The sequence below is a fragment of the Pristiophorus japonicus genome, chromosome 12, assembly GCF_044704955.1.
Source record: "Pristiophorus japonicus isolate sPriJap1 chromosome 12, sPriJap1.hap1, whole genome shotgun sequence".
Taxonomy (NCBI): Eukaryota; Metazoa; Chordata; class Chondrichthyes; family Pristiophoridae; genus Pristiophorus; species Pristiophorus japonicus.
Window position 1 is genome coordinate 132,397,648 of NC_091988.1, and position 15,329 is coordinate 132,412,976.

At 44.2% G+C, this 15,329-nt stretch overlaps 1 protein-coding gene across 2 annotated transcripts in view; it reads right to left on the bottom strand.

Annotated features, from left to right (window-relative positions):
- The window catches only part of nelfcd (negative elongation factor complex member C/D), a 63,772-nt gene that overhangs the window by 15,180 nt on the left and 33,263 nt on the right, over window positions 1-15,329 (bottom strand). For both annotated transcript variants that reach the window (XM_070895937.1, XM_070895936.1), the window contains exons 7-9: window positions 15,096-15,226; window positions 13,638-13,803; window positions 12,143-12,277 (exon numbers count right to left, since the gene is read on the bottom strand). In XM_070895937.1, the coding sequence (XP_070752038.1) occupies window positions 12,143-12,277; window positions 13,638-13,803; window positions 15,096-15,226 (432 nt within the window). The remainder of the gene's footprint in view (window positions 1-12,142; window positions 12,278-13,637; window positions 13,804-15,095; window positions 15,227-15,329) is intronic.

Genomic DNA, 15,329 nt, shown 5'->3' on the forward strand with positions numbered 1-15,329 from the left:
GTTGCCGCAACACGCGAGAACCTATAAAATTAAGGTTTTGGACTGGCAAGGAAAAAGTTGAAAGGAAACAATTACAGTCTTGGCCAACATGGATAGGGAGGGACTATTCACCTATAAGGAAAATAAGGCTAAAACAGGTCAGTACTATCAGCAAAAGGGAAGAGCACAAGCACAGAATAATAGAGGGTTTGGGGGACGAGGAAGAGGAAGAGGACAATGGCCCCAACGAGACCGCTCCCAAGATGGGTGTAGAAATTGCGGAAGGATAGGGCATTGGGCTCGCGATTGCAGATGCCCCCGAAACAGGGTGGAGGGTTACAAGGGGATTTCCCCAAACCTCCACCTTCATTGGCCCCTCAGTTTTCGTTCTCTAACGCCAACCCGCACCAATCAGCATAGGGATGCCCCGGAGGCTTAGTGGTACAGGCGGCAGCCCTCCGCTTATCAACAGACATAGAAGCAAACCCTTTGGCAGTAGTAAAAGTAGGAGACACTTATGTGAAATTCCTGGTGGATACCGGTGCTACTATGTCTTCTGTACCACCCTCTGTGGGATTACCTGTAAGCAACACCACCGTCTTAAGTATGGGGTGTGGCCGGTATCCCCATGAAAGAATTTTTATCTGAACCTACCAAATTGATAATTGAAGGACAACCAGTTAATGATGAGACTTTGATAGTCTCTAAAACAACACCTCTCCCTTTATTGGGAAGACAGACTTTGTGTAAACTAGGAGCCACAATTTATTGCACAAAGGAAGGAATGTTCATGGAGCTTCCTCCAAATAAAATTCATCAGTTCTTTAATGGGATTAAAGAAGAGAAAAGGGAGGATAACAAAGAAAAGGCTGCCCTCTATTGTTGGCAATTGAATGGCAACTTCTACTCCTCTTTGATACATGAAGTTATATAAAATTTAAAAGCTAAAATCGACCCTAATACTGAAGAATTGATGTATATAATTTTGACAAGCTTTGAGGCAGTTCAGCTTCATTGTACAGCCTGGTACACTCGTCAAAAAGCTGAAACTTACCAGTGTTTGGTACAATCCTTTTTAAAAAAAGAATAGTAGAAGCTACGCCCCGCATTTATTTTGGACCAGAAGGATTGGGGGTAGCCACTGATTTGACACCCTTACAGCAGCAGCGGTTTAGAGAAGAGAACTCGACACCCCATCTGACATTGGCTACAAAACCGCCAGCGAAACCTAAAGATATGGGTCCGATGATTGTAGGAATAGAAAAAGAAAAACAGCAACAAGGCTATCAACCTTGGGCAGTAATAAAACTGCAAAATGTTCAGATAGACTTTATCACCCACAACAGGGGGATTCTCCAGTGGAAAGGTAAAAATCATGCCTCCACTTTTGAAAAACAGCAACCCCCGGAACAACCAAGCCCTAAGCTGCCAATGGCATTGAATCAAGTATCTTCTGAACTTTGGGCAAAGCATAAGAATCATGTTGGGCAAGTACATTCTGCAGTACTCCATCGGGTACAATTGATAAAGAACGCCGTGTTACCAAGCATTAGGCAGTACAGACTGCCTCCAGAGGCAGAAAATGGGATAGAGCCAGTTATTTCTGCGTTGTTGGATCAAGGAGTTTTAGAAAAGACACAGAGCCCGTGTAACACTCCGATACTGCCCATACCAAAGGTTAATAGGCCGAATGAATGGAGATTTGTGCAAGATCTGAGAGCTATTAATAAGATAGTAGTCCCTATCACCCCTGTGGTACCGGACACCAACATTATACTATCTGCTATACCACCAACAGCAACTGTCTTTACTGTGATAGACCTGTGTTCAGCTTTTTTCTCCATCCCGTTAAATCAAGAAAGTCAGTATCTGTTTGCTTTCACCCACAAGAAGCAGCAGTACACATGGACCAGATTGCCCTAAGGATACACCGAAGGCCCCGCAGTATATGCAGCAGCAGTAAAAAGAGACCTTGAAGACTGTTCATTATCAGACCAGTCTGTGCTGTTGCAGTATGCGGATGATTTGCTTGTGGCTTCTAGCCACGGATACAGGTGCATGCAAGACTCCCTAAAACTGTTACAGCACCTATGTGAAAGAGGGCACCGAGTGTCGTTACCAAAGTTACAATTTTGTCAGACTCAAGTCCAGTACCTGGGTTTTCACATATCTCAAGGGCAGAGGCAGCTAGGACCAGAAAGAATTCAGACAATTCAAAGTGCCAACATACCAAAGACAAAGAAGGATATCTTGTCATTTTTGGGGATTGTTGGGTACTGTAGACAATGGATCCCCGATTATCGAGAATGGGATGTGGTCCTAAGATCAGCTGCCCTAAATGATGCCCCACCCAAGGTGGAGTGGACCCCAGAGAGAGAAGAGGCATTTAAACAGTTAAAGAAAGCCATTACTAATGCTCCGGCGTTGGGACTTCCGAATTATGGTAAACCTTTTCAGATGTATGTGAATGAGAAAGAAGGATTTGTAACCGCAGTACTAACCCAAGAACATGGTGGGGGAAATAGACCAGTTGCTTATTATTCGGTTTTGCTGCCTCCAGTAGTAAGGGGAATGCCAGCATGTCTACGTGCTGTAGCTGCTACTGCAGTCATGGTGGAGAAGTCGGTATCCATTGTTTTGGACTATCCATGTACTGTCATTACAGCCCATGCTGTGTTATTACTTTTGAATTCAGCTGCCACACAACACTTTACAGCGTCTAGAAGAACAGGTTATGAAGTATTACTGCTGTCACACCCTAACTATACCTTTCGACGTGCACCGGTAGTGAACCCAGCCACCTTTCTTCCGACTAAAGAAGTAGAGGATCCAGACCAGCATGATTGTCTGTTAACAGTGGAAATAGCCACCTTACCAAGACCAGATTTGCTCACAGAGCCCATGGACAATCCTGATCTTATTCTCAATACGGATGGATCATCGTACAGGCCGTCGGATGACTTGCTGTTGGCAGGCTATGCTATTGTAAATCCCCACGAAGCTATTGAAGCATTCGCCCTGCCTCCCGGAACCTCGGCTCAGGCTGCTGAATTGTTTGCCCTCACTAGAGCTTGTATAATAGCTAAAGATCAAACTGCTAATATCTATACTGATTCCAGATATGCATTCGGTGTGGTCCATGATTTTGGACAACTGTGGAAAAACAGAGGCTTTATCACCTCTGGTGGAAAGCATATTAAGCACTCTCAACTGGTGCTTAATCTATTAGACGCCATTCAGTTGCCAAGAAAGGTAGCCGTTATCAAATCTGCAGCTCACACAACCGGTGAGGATGAGGTATCAGCAGGAAATAGGAGGGCTGACGAAGCAGTCTCAGTTTCCCCTCCACAGGTACTTGACATCCAACAACTTAAAACAGCCCAACAACAAGTTACTATGCAAGAAAGAAGAACTTGGGAAAACCAGGGTTGTTTTCTCAAAAACGACATCTGGTGTCACCCTGATGGGCGAACTGTTTGCCCTAGATCTCTATTTTTGCCCCTGTCTCGCCTAGCACACGGTCAGGCTCACATGGGCAAAGGAGGGATGATACATGCTATTAATGCACAGTGGTATGCACCAGGAATAACAGTAGTAATTGAAAAAGTTGCTAGAACATGCCAAATTTGTCAACAAAATAACAGAGGTAAAACACCTGCTGAATATGATCATCTACCCCAGCCAAGTATGTCCTTTGAAAATTTGCAAATTGATTTTGTCCACATGCCACCAGTATCAGGTTTTAAGTACCTATTAGTCATAATAGACATGTTCACAAGGTGGGTAGAAGCGTACGCCACTAGGAGAGACGATGCCCGAATAGTAGTAAAAATTCTATTTAAAGAAATAGTACCAAGATATGGGATACCTATGGGAATCAACAGTGACAGGGGAACACACTTCACCGGAAAAATAGTGCAAAATCTTGCAGAAGCGTTAGGTTTCCAGTGGAAGTTACATATACCACATCAGCCACAGTCCTCGGGAATGGTAGAAAGAGTAAATGGGATAATAAAATCTACCCTTACCAAGGTATGTCAGGAGACTGGACTAAAGTGGCCAGATGCCTTACCATTGGTATTGTATACAATGAGAAACCAGAAAAACCGAAACACTGGTTTGACACCTTATTGGGAAGACCAATGCCTACTGGCGTAAAACCACCACTGGCAGCTGAAAAAATAGCATTAATTTGGAATGATGAAAAATCACTAAAGTATGCTCAGGCCATGTGTGAAATAGCAAGGAGTCTGCATGAACAGATAAAGCAGACACAGGTGCCCCTGTCGGAAGGAAATATGCACCCTTTCAGGCCTGGAGACCAAGTGTTGGTAAAAACATTAAACAAAGAATCCTTTTCTCCTAGGTGGAAAGGACCATATCAGATAATTCTCACAACACGAACCACGCTGAAGTTGGAAAAGCATCCAAATTGGGTGCATGCAACCCGTTGTAAATATTATTTTCCCGACGAAATACAGCCAAAAGAAAAGGCATCGAACCAGGACGTACTACGATTGCCTGACTAAGAAAAAGGCCATCTTCTCACTGAAGAACTGTACCTGCTCTTGTATTAAGTTAAATATTTGGACTTGAAAGTACTGCCCAAAAGTTCAGGAACGGATGTCAGAGCTCATTTGTGTGCCAGTTTGGGCCTTTATTATTTGGGCCACTGTTACTATCGTGTGGACGTGTTATTATTGTAACGACTTAATTCAAGAGTGGTATAGAAACAAACAAGAAAGGGAAGATGGGAAGGGACTCTTGGAAAAATTATAAATGGACGTTAGGTATACTGATCATTTTAGCGACAGGGAACTCCTGGCAGGAGGAAGAAGTTCTAAAAGAAGGAAGAGTATGGAAGGGAAATATGGTATGGGAAAGAAGTAATAGTGCAAGGCAACAAGGCAATTTTATATGCCCAGTAGGCCAAAGTTGTAAAGTAGGGAACTTTACGGCACGATGTGAGGCGTGTGGAATGAAAGAAGAAAGAGGGGAATTCCAGTTTATATTGGGGAAAGGGTATCAGTTGTTCATAGAATACCAGGCCGATGTGTGAATGAAGTGTACCCACAGCACGGGGAAAAACAAGAGATGGGGGTACATAGGAGGGCCGGACGAGAGAAAAGACTTCCTCCGTTATTCATTTACAAGTATGGTAGAAGGGCAGCGGATGTTGTGCATGAATAACACCCCGGTGAATGGAGGAGACCCATTCGTGGTAAAATGGTCAGTAAAAGAATCTGGCCACCCAGAAGACCGGGACCCGGGACATCTGAAAAGGATACTGACCACTTGCATCCCAGTGGTAAGATCCCCAGGTGTATTAAATCTAACAATACGAATTAAATATCCCCCAAAGAAAGAAGATGGTTGCCACACAACCAGTGTTAAGGTATCTTTTGAAAAAGAAAGACCCCAAAGGAAGAAACGGGATGTATTAGAGACTGTGCTGGGTGGAGTGGGAGCAGGAATAGGAGCATTGAACTCCATGGATATCGAGACCCTACAAAATAAAATCCAGGCCGTCGGAGGACTGGTAGGGGAAGATATAAAAATCAGAAATGCCTGGGATGAAGGATTACAGCAATTACAGATATCAGGTTACGTCATAAACGAAATGACCTGGGAACAGAATGAAAGGGTAGAGAAGGAAATAGAGAACCTAATAAAGGAACAACAGGGAGTAAACACGTACACCCATTGCCTGTTTAAAGAAATGATCAGACAGCTATTAAGAGCCGAGTTAGAAAGGAAAATATTATCCTTCCATGCTAACACATGGGAAAGGTTGCTGGAAATTAACAAAAGGGATAAGCTTTTTAATTTAACCATTAACCCTCAAAAAAGATATACCAGTTGTAATTCAAAAGGATGTAACGTTACTGTGGAGATAGTAAGTAAGACACAAAAATAAATTGTGTGTCAGTTCCAAGTAATGCCCCAGCTGTTTGGACAGAACTTCTAGTACCCAGAATTTAAAGGAGATTGGGTCGATGAGAAGAATATGACACATCACCAGAGGGGATGTGCTAGGTGGCCATTCGGAATGGTATGTCCCTATCAGACCGCCATATACGAACCATGCTCACTGCAGCACTCCATTGGAGTATGTAAATGGGAATTAAAGCCAACAAATGACACTGATATTACGGAAATAGGACCGAATGAGGTCTGTGTGACAGGAAATAAACCTGTCTATCTGGATGGAATTTTGTATAAACCACCCATTAATAAATGCGTGAGAAGAGTCTACACCCTGTATGACCCTGAAGTAAAAAGAACTTATACCTTTGGGCAATGGCAAAATGTAGAAAAATATCTGTCTATGCACAAGATTGAACCCTTACCCCCCCGTAATTAATCTGACCAGACTGCACAATTTGATACGGAATGACAAGAATATTGAGGAAGCTCTGTCAAAGCAAGGCAGAGACATCCACCAATTTAGAGTCGAAATGAGTTACAAGAAGGGGCAACTAGTGAGAATCGCAGACGAAGTCACCTCTTTGACAGTACACCACTGGTGGGATGTGTTTACCGGATGGTCCCCAAAAGCTACAGCAGTACTGAAGCTTGCTATACACCCCATAGTAATCGTAGGTGTGGTTATGCTTGTATTATTAATAATCCTTTGCGGAATGTGGATAAAATTAAAAAATGTAATTAGTCAAGTAATAGGCCTGATCTCCAAAATAGAAAGGAAAAGTGTGTGTATGAAAGAAAGGTTAAGTCGCTTAGAGAAAAAGGTTGAAGACGATGAATATCTCAAAATGCGACCCTATCCTGAAGGGTATGGAACCCCCTTTTGCACAAGAAGAGAATATAGGAAATTGTGTTGATCTGAAAAAAAAGATCAACAAGGAGGGAATTGTGGAAGAAAGAATCTATGAATCTATGGCTTATGGTAAAGGGAAGGGTTAAATAATAGGACTAGAACAACACCCACACTTTTTAGCCTTAAAACTTAGAAATGTAATTAAATGACTATCCGGTATTAAAAGGGAGTCTCCTGATATTCTGCTTATCAGACTGTGAACAGGGAGAAACTACGCAAGGACAGATAGAGTGTGTGCCTCCAGAGACAACCTTTGTACTCACGGAACTAATGAATAAGATTCCTTTTCTATTTCTGTATTCTATTTCTGTATAAAGATAGGGACAATTTGCTTGTACAGGAGAGTTTTCTGCCTTGGTACGGTCCAAGCAGACTCTCCGAGATATCTCGCTTTTTTAAAAATAAAATTCTCTCGAAGCACGACTCTGAAAGCCTCCGCCTGAGTTAATTAACTTAGAAATTTCCTCGACATTCAGTTTGGGTTCCGCCAGGACCACTCAGCTCCAGACCTCATTACAGCCTTGGTCCAAACGTGGACAAAACAGCTGTATTCCAGAGATGAGGTGAGCAATGTTCCCTGTATTTTTTGGGGCGGTGAGCAGCCTCTTTAAGGGGCTGCGTAGTCCATTCAAAATAACGAGTATGCGCGGTTGCTCCTATTTAAAATCCGGTAAGCTGGCTGCGCGTGAGCTGCAGAGTGCTGCATTGCCACGCAGCTTAAAGGGAACACTGGAGGCGAGAGCGAGATCAAGGCAGCATTCAACCGAGTGTGGTATTAAGGAGCCCTAGTAAAGCTAAAGTCAATGGGAATCAGAGGGAAAACTCTCCACTGGCTGGAGTCATACCCAGCACAAAGGAAGATGGATTTGGTGGATGGGAGGCCAATCATCTCAGCCCCAGGACATCGCTGCAGGAGTTCCTCAGAACAGTGTCCTCGGCCCAACCATCTTCAGCTGCTTTATCAATGACCTTCCTTCCATCATAAGGTCAGAAGTGGGGATGTTCACTTCAAGGAACGACTGCACAGTGTTCAGTTCCATTCGCAATTCCTTAGATAATGAAGCAGTCCGTGCCCGCTGGCAACAAGACCTGGACAACATTCAGGCGAGGGCTGATAAGTGACAACCGACATTCCCACATTTGCCTTGATCTTATTGAATGGCGGAGCAGGCTCAAGGGGCCGCAGGGCCTACTCCTGCTCCTATTTCTTATGTTCTTCTGACTCAATTGCCAGACAATTACCATCTCCAACAAGAGAGTCCAACTACTTCCCCAAGACATTCAATGGCATTACTATCGCCACTGAAGCAGGCAGATTACCGTCTCAAGCAAAAGACGGCACCTCTAACAATGCAGCACTTCCTCAGTATGGCCGAGGTTATGTGCTCAAGTCCAGGAATGGAGCTTGAACCCGTGACCTTGTGACTCCAAGGTGGGAGTGGTCCAAACTGACACTCTAAGGGACAAACATGCGACGGAAGGCTCCGACCTAAATATTTTTTACTCAAGTACCTGGTGGACCCAAGTCACTTTGGCTCCAAGGCCTAGATGCGCAGCCCAGCACAGAGGCCCAAGCATCCCAGGAGCTTATGTACATCCTGGGATCACGTGTGCCTGGACCACCAATCACAATGTAGTATTCTCATTGATAGTAATGGGAGTTCCGAGCTCCGAACTCCCACTACTATCAATGAGAACACCACTAAAATCAAAAAAAATGCAGACATAAAAAAAGAACACTTCACTTTTTAAAAAAGTAATAGAATTTAAATAAAATTCAATGTTTTATAAAAAAAATTAGTTTTTTGAAACTTAAAAAAAAATGTTTTAATAGTGTTAAATATAAAAACTTACTGCGAATGTAATGCCCCTATTTAAAAAAAAGGAGGCAGACAGAAAGCAGGAAACTATAGACCAGTTAGCCTAACATCTGTCGTTGGCAAAATGCTTGAATCCATTATTAAGGAAGCAGTAGCGGGACATTTGGAAAAGCATAATTCAATCAAGCAGAGTCAGCATGGTTTATAAAAGGGACAAATTTTCTGGAGTTCTTTGAGGATGTAATGAGCAGGGTGGATAAGGGGGAACCAGTGGATGTGGTGTTTTTGGATTCCAGAAAGCATTTGATAAAGTGCCAGATAAAAAGTTACTGCACAAGATAAAAGTTCACGGGGTTGGGGGTAATATATTAGCATAGATAGAGGATTGGCTAACCAAGAGAGAACAGAGAGTCGGGATAAATAGGTCATTCTCTGGTTGGCAACCAGTTATTAGTGGGGTGCTGCAGGGATCGGTGCTGGGACCCCAACTATTTACAATCAATATCAATGATTTGGATGAAGGGACCGAGTGTAATGTAACCAAGTTTGCTGATGTTACAAAGATGGGTGGGAAAGCAAATTGTGAGAAGGACACAAAAAATCTGTAAAGGGATATAAGAACATAAGAAATAGGAGCAGGAGTAGGCCATACAGTCCCTCAAGCCTGCTCTGCCATTCAATAAGATCATGGCTGATCTGATCATAGACAGGCTCAGTGTGTGGGCAAAAAAATTGGTCGATGTGGGAAAATGTGAGGTTATCCACATTGGCAGAATAAATAGAAAATTATAATTTAAATGGAGAAAAATTGCAAAGTGCTGCAGTACTGAGGGACCTGGGGGTTCTTGTGCATGAAATACAAAAAGTTAGTATGCAGATACAGCAAGCAATCAGGAAGGCAAATGGAATGTTGGCCTTTATTGCAAGGGGGAATAGAGTATAAAAGCAGAGAAGTCCTGCTACAACAGTACAGGGTATTGGTGAGGCCACAACTGGAGTATTGCATACAGTTTTGGTCTCTTTATTTAAGGAGGAATATACTTGCATCGGAGCTGCTCAGAGAAGGTTCACTAGGTTGATTCCGGAGATGAGGGGGTTAACTTATGAAAGTAGGTTGAGCCTATATTCACTGGAGAGTCAGAAGAATGAGAGGTGATCTTATCGAAACATATCAGATAATGAGGGGGCTCGACAATGTGGATGCAGAGAGGCTATTTCCACTCATAGGGGAAACTAAAACTAGGGGACATAGTCTCAGAATAAGGGGACTGCCCATTTAAAACTGAGATGAGGAGGAATTTCTTCTCTCAGAGGGTTGTAAATCTGTGGATTTCTCTGCCCCAGAGAGCTGTGGAGGCTGGGTCATTGAATATATTTAAGGCGAAGATAGACAGATTTTGAGCGATAAGGGAATAAAGGGTTATGGGGAGCGGGCAGGGAAGTGGAGCTGAGTCCATGATCAGATCAGCCACGATCTTATTAAATGACGGGGCAGGCTCGAGGGGCCAAATGGTCTACTCCTGCTCCTATTTCTTATGTTCTTATCTTCATGGGCAGGGTTTCTAAATACAAAAATAAGTAATAACATTTATTTTTTCTGTCTTTTAAAACCTCTTACGCTGGTAAAAGCAGGCCTTATGCCTTAAACCCTTATCCATGCCTAGACTTGACTATTATGATGCACTCCTGGCCAGCCTCCCAGGTTCTACCCTGCGTAAACTTGAATCATCCAAACTTTGCTGCCCGTGTCCTAACTTGCACCGTCCCGATTACCCATCACCCCTGTGTTTGATGACCTATATTGGCTCTCAGTTAAGCAATGCCTCGATTTAAACATTTTCATCCTTGTTTTCAAATCCCTCCATGGCCTCGCCCCTTCCTATCTCTGTAATCTCCCTCAGCCCTGTCACCCTCTGAGATATCTGCCGTACTCCAAATCTGGCCTCGTAAGCATCCCCGATTTTAATGACTCCAGCATTGGTGGCCGTGCCTTTAGCTGCCAAGGTCCTAAGCTCTGGAATTCCCGCCCTAAACCTCACCACCTCTCTTTCCTCCTTTAAGATGCTCCTCAAACCTGTCTCTTTGACCAATATTTTAGTCATCTGCCTAGTTTCTACTTACATGTGTCAGTGTCAAATTTTGTTTGATGGCGCTCCTATTAAGTACCTTGTTATAGGCTCTATATAAATATAAGTTTTTGTTAAGCGAGATGTTTGAAGAACAGTCTGTGCACTATGAACATATATATGTGAGGAACAGACTGTGCACTATTACATGAACACTTGTTAGAGGAACAGTCTGTGTACTATTACATGAACACGTGTGCTTGAGGAACCGTCTGTGTACTATTACATGAACACTTGTATGTGTGAAGAACAGTCTGTGTATTATTACATGAACATGTGTGTGAGGAACAGTCTGTATTATTACATGAACACATGTGTGAGGAATAGTCTGTGCACTATTACATGAACACGTGTGTGAGGAACAGTCTGTGCACTATTACATGAACATGTGTGAGGAACAGTCTGTATTATTACATGAACAAGGGTGTGTGAGGAATAGTCTGTGTACTATTACATGAACACGTGTGAGGAATAGTCTGTACACTATTACATGAACACGTGTTAGAGGAACAGTCTGTGTACTATTACATGAACACGTGTGCTTGAGGAACCGTCTGTGTACTATTACATGAACATGTATATGTGTGAAGAACAGTCTGTATTATTACATGAACACGTATGCTTGAGGAACTGTCTGTGTACTATTACATGAACACATGTATGTGTGAAGAACAGTCTGTGTATTATTACATGAACATGTGTGTGAGGAACAGTCTGTATTATTACATGAACACATGTGTGTGAGGAATAGTCTGTGCACTATTACAAGAACACGTGTGTGAGGAACAGTCTGTGCACTATTACATGAACATGTGTGTGAGGAACAGTCTGTATTATTACATGAACAAGGGTGTGAGGAATAGTCTGTGTACTATTACATGAACATATGTGTGGGGAATAGTCTGTGCACTATTACATGAACACATGTGTGAGGAACAGTCTGTGTACTATTACATGAACACGTGTGAGGAATAGTCTGTGCACTATGACATGAACAAGGGTGTGTGAGGAATAGTCTGTGTACTATTACATGAACACGTGTGTGAGGAACAGTCTGTGCACTATTACATAAACACGTGTGAGGAATAGTCTGTGCACTATTACATGAACACATGTGCGTAAGGAAGTCTGTGCACTATTACAAGAACACGTGTGAGGAATAGTCTGTGCACTATTACATGAACACGTGTGAGGAATAGTCAGTGCACTATTACATAAACACGTGTGCGTAAGGAACAGTCTGTGCACTATTACATGAACACGTGTGTGAGGAACAGTCTGTGCACTATTACATGAACACGTGTGTGAGGAACAGTCTGTGCACTATTACATGAACACGGCGTCAGTGATACTGACTGTATTTGAAATCCAGAGCTGACCTTTTTCCATGACTCCACCACACTGGCTGCATAGGCCAAGATGTAGATGTACTTGTGCTTATGCTCAGGATTGATTTTAGAGCCCGGCTTGAAGAGAGATTGCATGAAAAGATCAAGGAAAGCAGGGACCCTGATCTGGAACAAGAAGCAAACGGTCACAGTTAGATACAACACACCGGGGTATCAAAGCACACATTCACAATGTGTTTTACAGGGAGTAGATGAATAATCTGACTGAGTAGAAAACAGGAGGAATATCGGCCTCTATATGTGGCACTGGTTTTCAAACTGGGCGAGAGCTTTGTGTGTGTGAAATGCAAGCCAACTCCTATTTCTTTAAGCATGGCTCTCCCGATGGTGTGGTACTGAGCCACACTTTCTCAGCTTCCAGACCTGGTCTGTGCTGTGTTAAATGATATCAATAAACAAAAGACAATTGGTCTCTTGGGATAGAAAGAGATACAGGCCCCACGGGTTCGAGGAGGCTGCGCCTGCGCGGGAGGACGGGGAAGGGGAGAGTTCAGATGGGCGGTTATGCGCATGCGTGGGCGTCGGAGGCAGAGTCCAGAGCGCACAGACGCAGAAGAATGCTCAAAAAATTAGTGCAAATAATCACTGAAAACAAAACGCCAGAATTCTTGGTCCTGAATGGGATTCAGTGACCCCTGCTAGAAACTGCACCTGTGGACAGTTCTAGGGTGAGCCGTGAAGCTCCCCACAGTTGAATAGCTTGCCCACACTCACTATCTCGGCTCGCACAGGATGCAAGCTCCTGGAAGCGCTGCTACCAACTTCAGCTGGAGTCAGGAGATAAGCGGAGGTAGTTTCCCCAACACTCTTCATTCAAGGTTTGCAAGGATTATACCAGAGCTGAGAGGTTATATCTATCAAGAAAGTCTGAACAGGCTGGAGCTCTTTTCTCTAAGAAAGAAGTCTTTAAGGTTATGAATGGTTTGACAGGGTAAACATAGAAAAGATGTTTCCGCTTGTAGGGGAAGACCAGAAATAGGCACAGTAAAAATATATGATAGTCACTAATAAACCCAATTGGGAATTGTGGTGAATGACATAGATGCAGTTAAGGGAAAGCTCGATTATGCGAGTGAGACAGGAATATAATCATATCATCATAAGCAGTCCCTCGGAATCGAGGAAGACTTGCTTCCACTCTTAACGTGAGTTCTTAGGTGGCTGTACAGTCCAATACGAGAGCCACAGTCTTTTGTCACAGGTGGGGCAGATAGTCTTTGAGGGAAGGGGTGGGTGGGGCTGGTTTGCCGCACGCTCTTTCCGCTGCATGCGTTAGATTTCTGCACGCTCTCGTCGATAAGACAGGAATAGAAGAGTATGCAAATAGGGTTAGATGAAGTCAGATGGATGGAGGCTTGTGTGGAGAATAAACACCAGCATAGACCAGTTGGACCGAATGTGCTGCATATTTCTGGAGAGAAGGCTTCTTGTCCCTGTGAAACGGGTGACTGAATGCGATTCTTACCAGTTCTACAGGAGGAGGATCCATACTTGTGAACATCTTATACAGCACAGTGATGTCGGCAGGATTCAGGGCTCCCTTGGACAGCATGGCACCCAGTGCCTGGCAGGCTCGGGGGTAGGATGCAGCCGTGCCCAGCGCCAACGTGATCTGGCTGGCATCGTGGCCTCTGAGGGGAGGCAATAGAAAGGGAATTATTTTTCCTCCGGACGACTCAAAAGAAAGATTGCACAAAGGCCTGGGGGATCTGTATTTGAAGATACTGAGCAGCTAGTGAATGGTCTGCTCACACAGATCGGGGAGGTCCCACTTCACTGATGAGTTAGCTGATCTAATCTACAGTGGTACAATGGGCCTGGTCAACCCAGGGTTAGTGAGGTGCAAATCAGCTGGCGTCTGTGTTCCTGATCCATATCCAGTCATCACCGCTGGAAAATGTGTCCATATGAACGCTGACGGAGGAAAGGATCGGACACAGTTGTAATATCCCACTTGACCAAATAGCCTGCTGGCACCGACCGTCTACTCAAACACAGAAAGGAAAGGTCATTTAGGTGGAGTATTGGAGGGAGATCAATGCCTGTGGAACAGTACCCCAGCAACAATCACCATCTCTGAGACAGGAGGGGAGAATATTGGGGGGGTGGGGGGGGGGGGGAAGAGAGGGGCTCACTTTCCCAAAGCTTGTTGCTTGAACTGTAACCCAGAGAAAAGGAGAATAACCATCAATAAGAAAAGATCGGAACAAAAGCGAGTGCAGGTTTCAAATGCACTTGCCACTCACTCCCATCCAATTATTTCCCAGTCTCACTCAGTGACACAAGTTGAACCACCTCCAACACCTCAGCCATAATCCCAGTGGTCACATCCGAGAAGAGTGGAGGGAAACCAGCAACCAATCCAAACACCGCGGGAACCGGGCCGGGGAACGCCGCAGGAACCGGCCCGGGGAACGCCGTGGGAACCAGGCTGGGGAACACCGCAGGAACCGGGCCGGGAACAGCGCAGCAATGGAACACAGGAAGTGGGGGTGGGGGTTTCTCTGCTCCTTATCGCTACGCTGCAATCTATGACAGAAATTTTACTATGGAGATGTCGAGTGAGGATGGGGCTCACTATCAAGGATCACATATGAGGAATGGCTGCATGGATGAGGTAATGGATGATGACCCATGCCTATGGCTGAGGTAATGGATGATGACCCGTGTCTATGGATGAGGTCATCGATGATGACCCGTGCCTATGGATGAGGTAATGGATGATGACCTGTGTCTAAGGATGAGGTAATGGATGATGACCCGTGTCTATGGATGAGGTCATCAATGATGACCCATGCCCATGGAACTATACACTCAGCACTTTAGGAGAAATGTGGAGAAATTTAGTGACAAGTATTCAATATCTGCATTAAAACAGGTATATAACATTTCCTGAAGACCCAAGGATCTCAGGTGTACTTACTTCTCGTGCGCATATCTCTGAACTTCCTGCGCAATTCGTCGGACGGCTGCCCCGCCCTGTTCCTCCTGGGCCAACACAGACATTATGGACTGAGCGTACAGGTATGTGTGCTCCCCATGACACACCATTTTCTGTGGAAAATGCAAAGTACGGAGTTGGTAAATACCCCTTAAATACACAGGCGATTCTCTGACAGGAAAGGTCGGAGTTCAAAAATAGTATATAGCGAGCAGT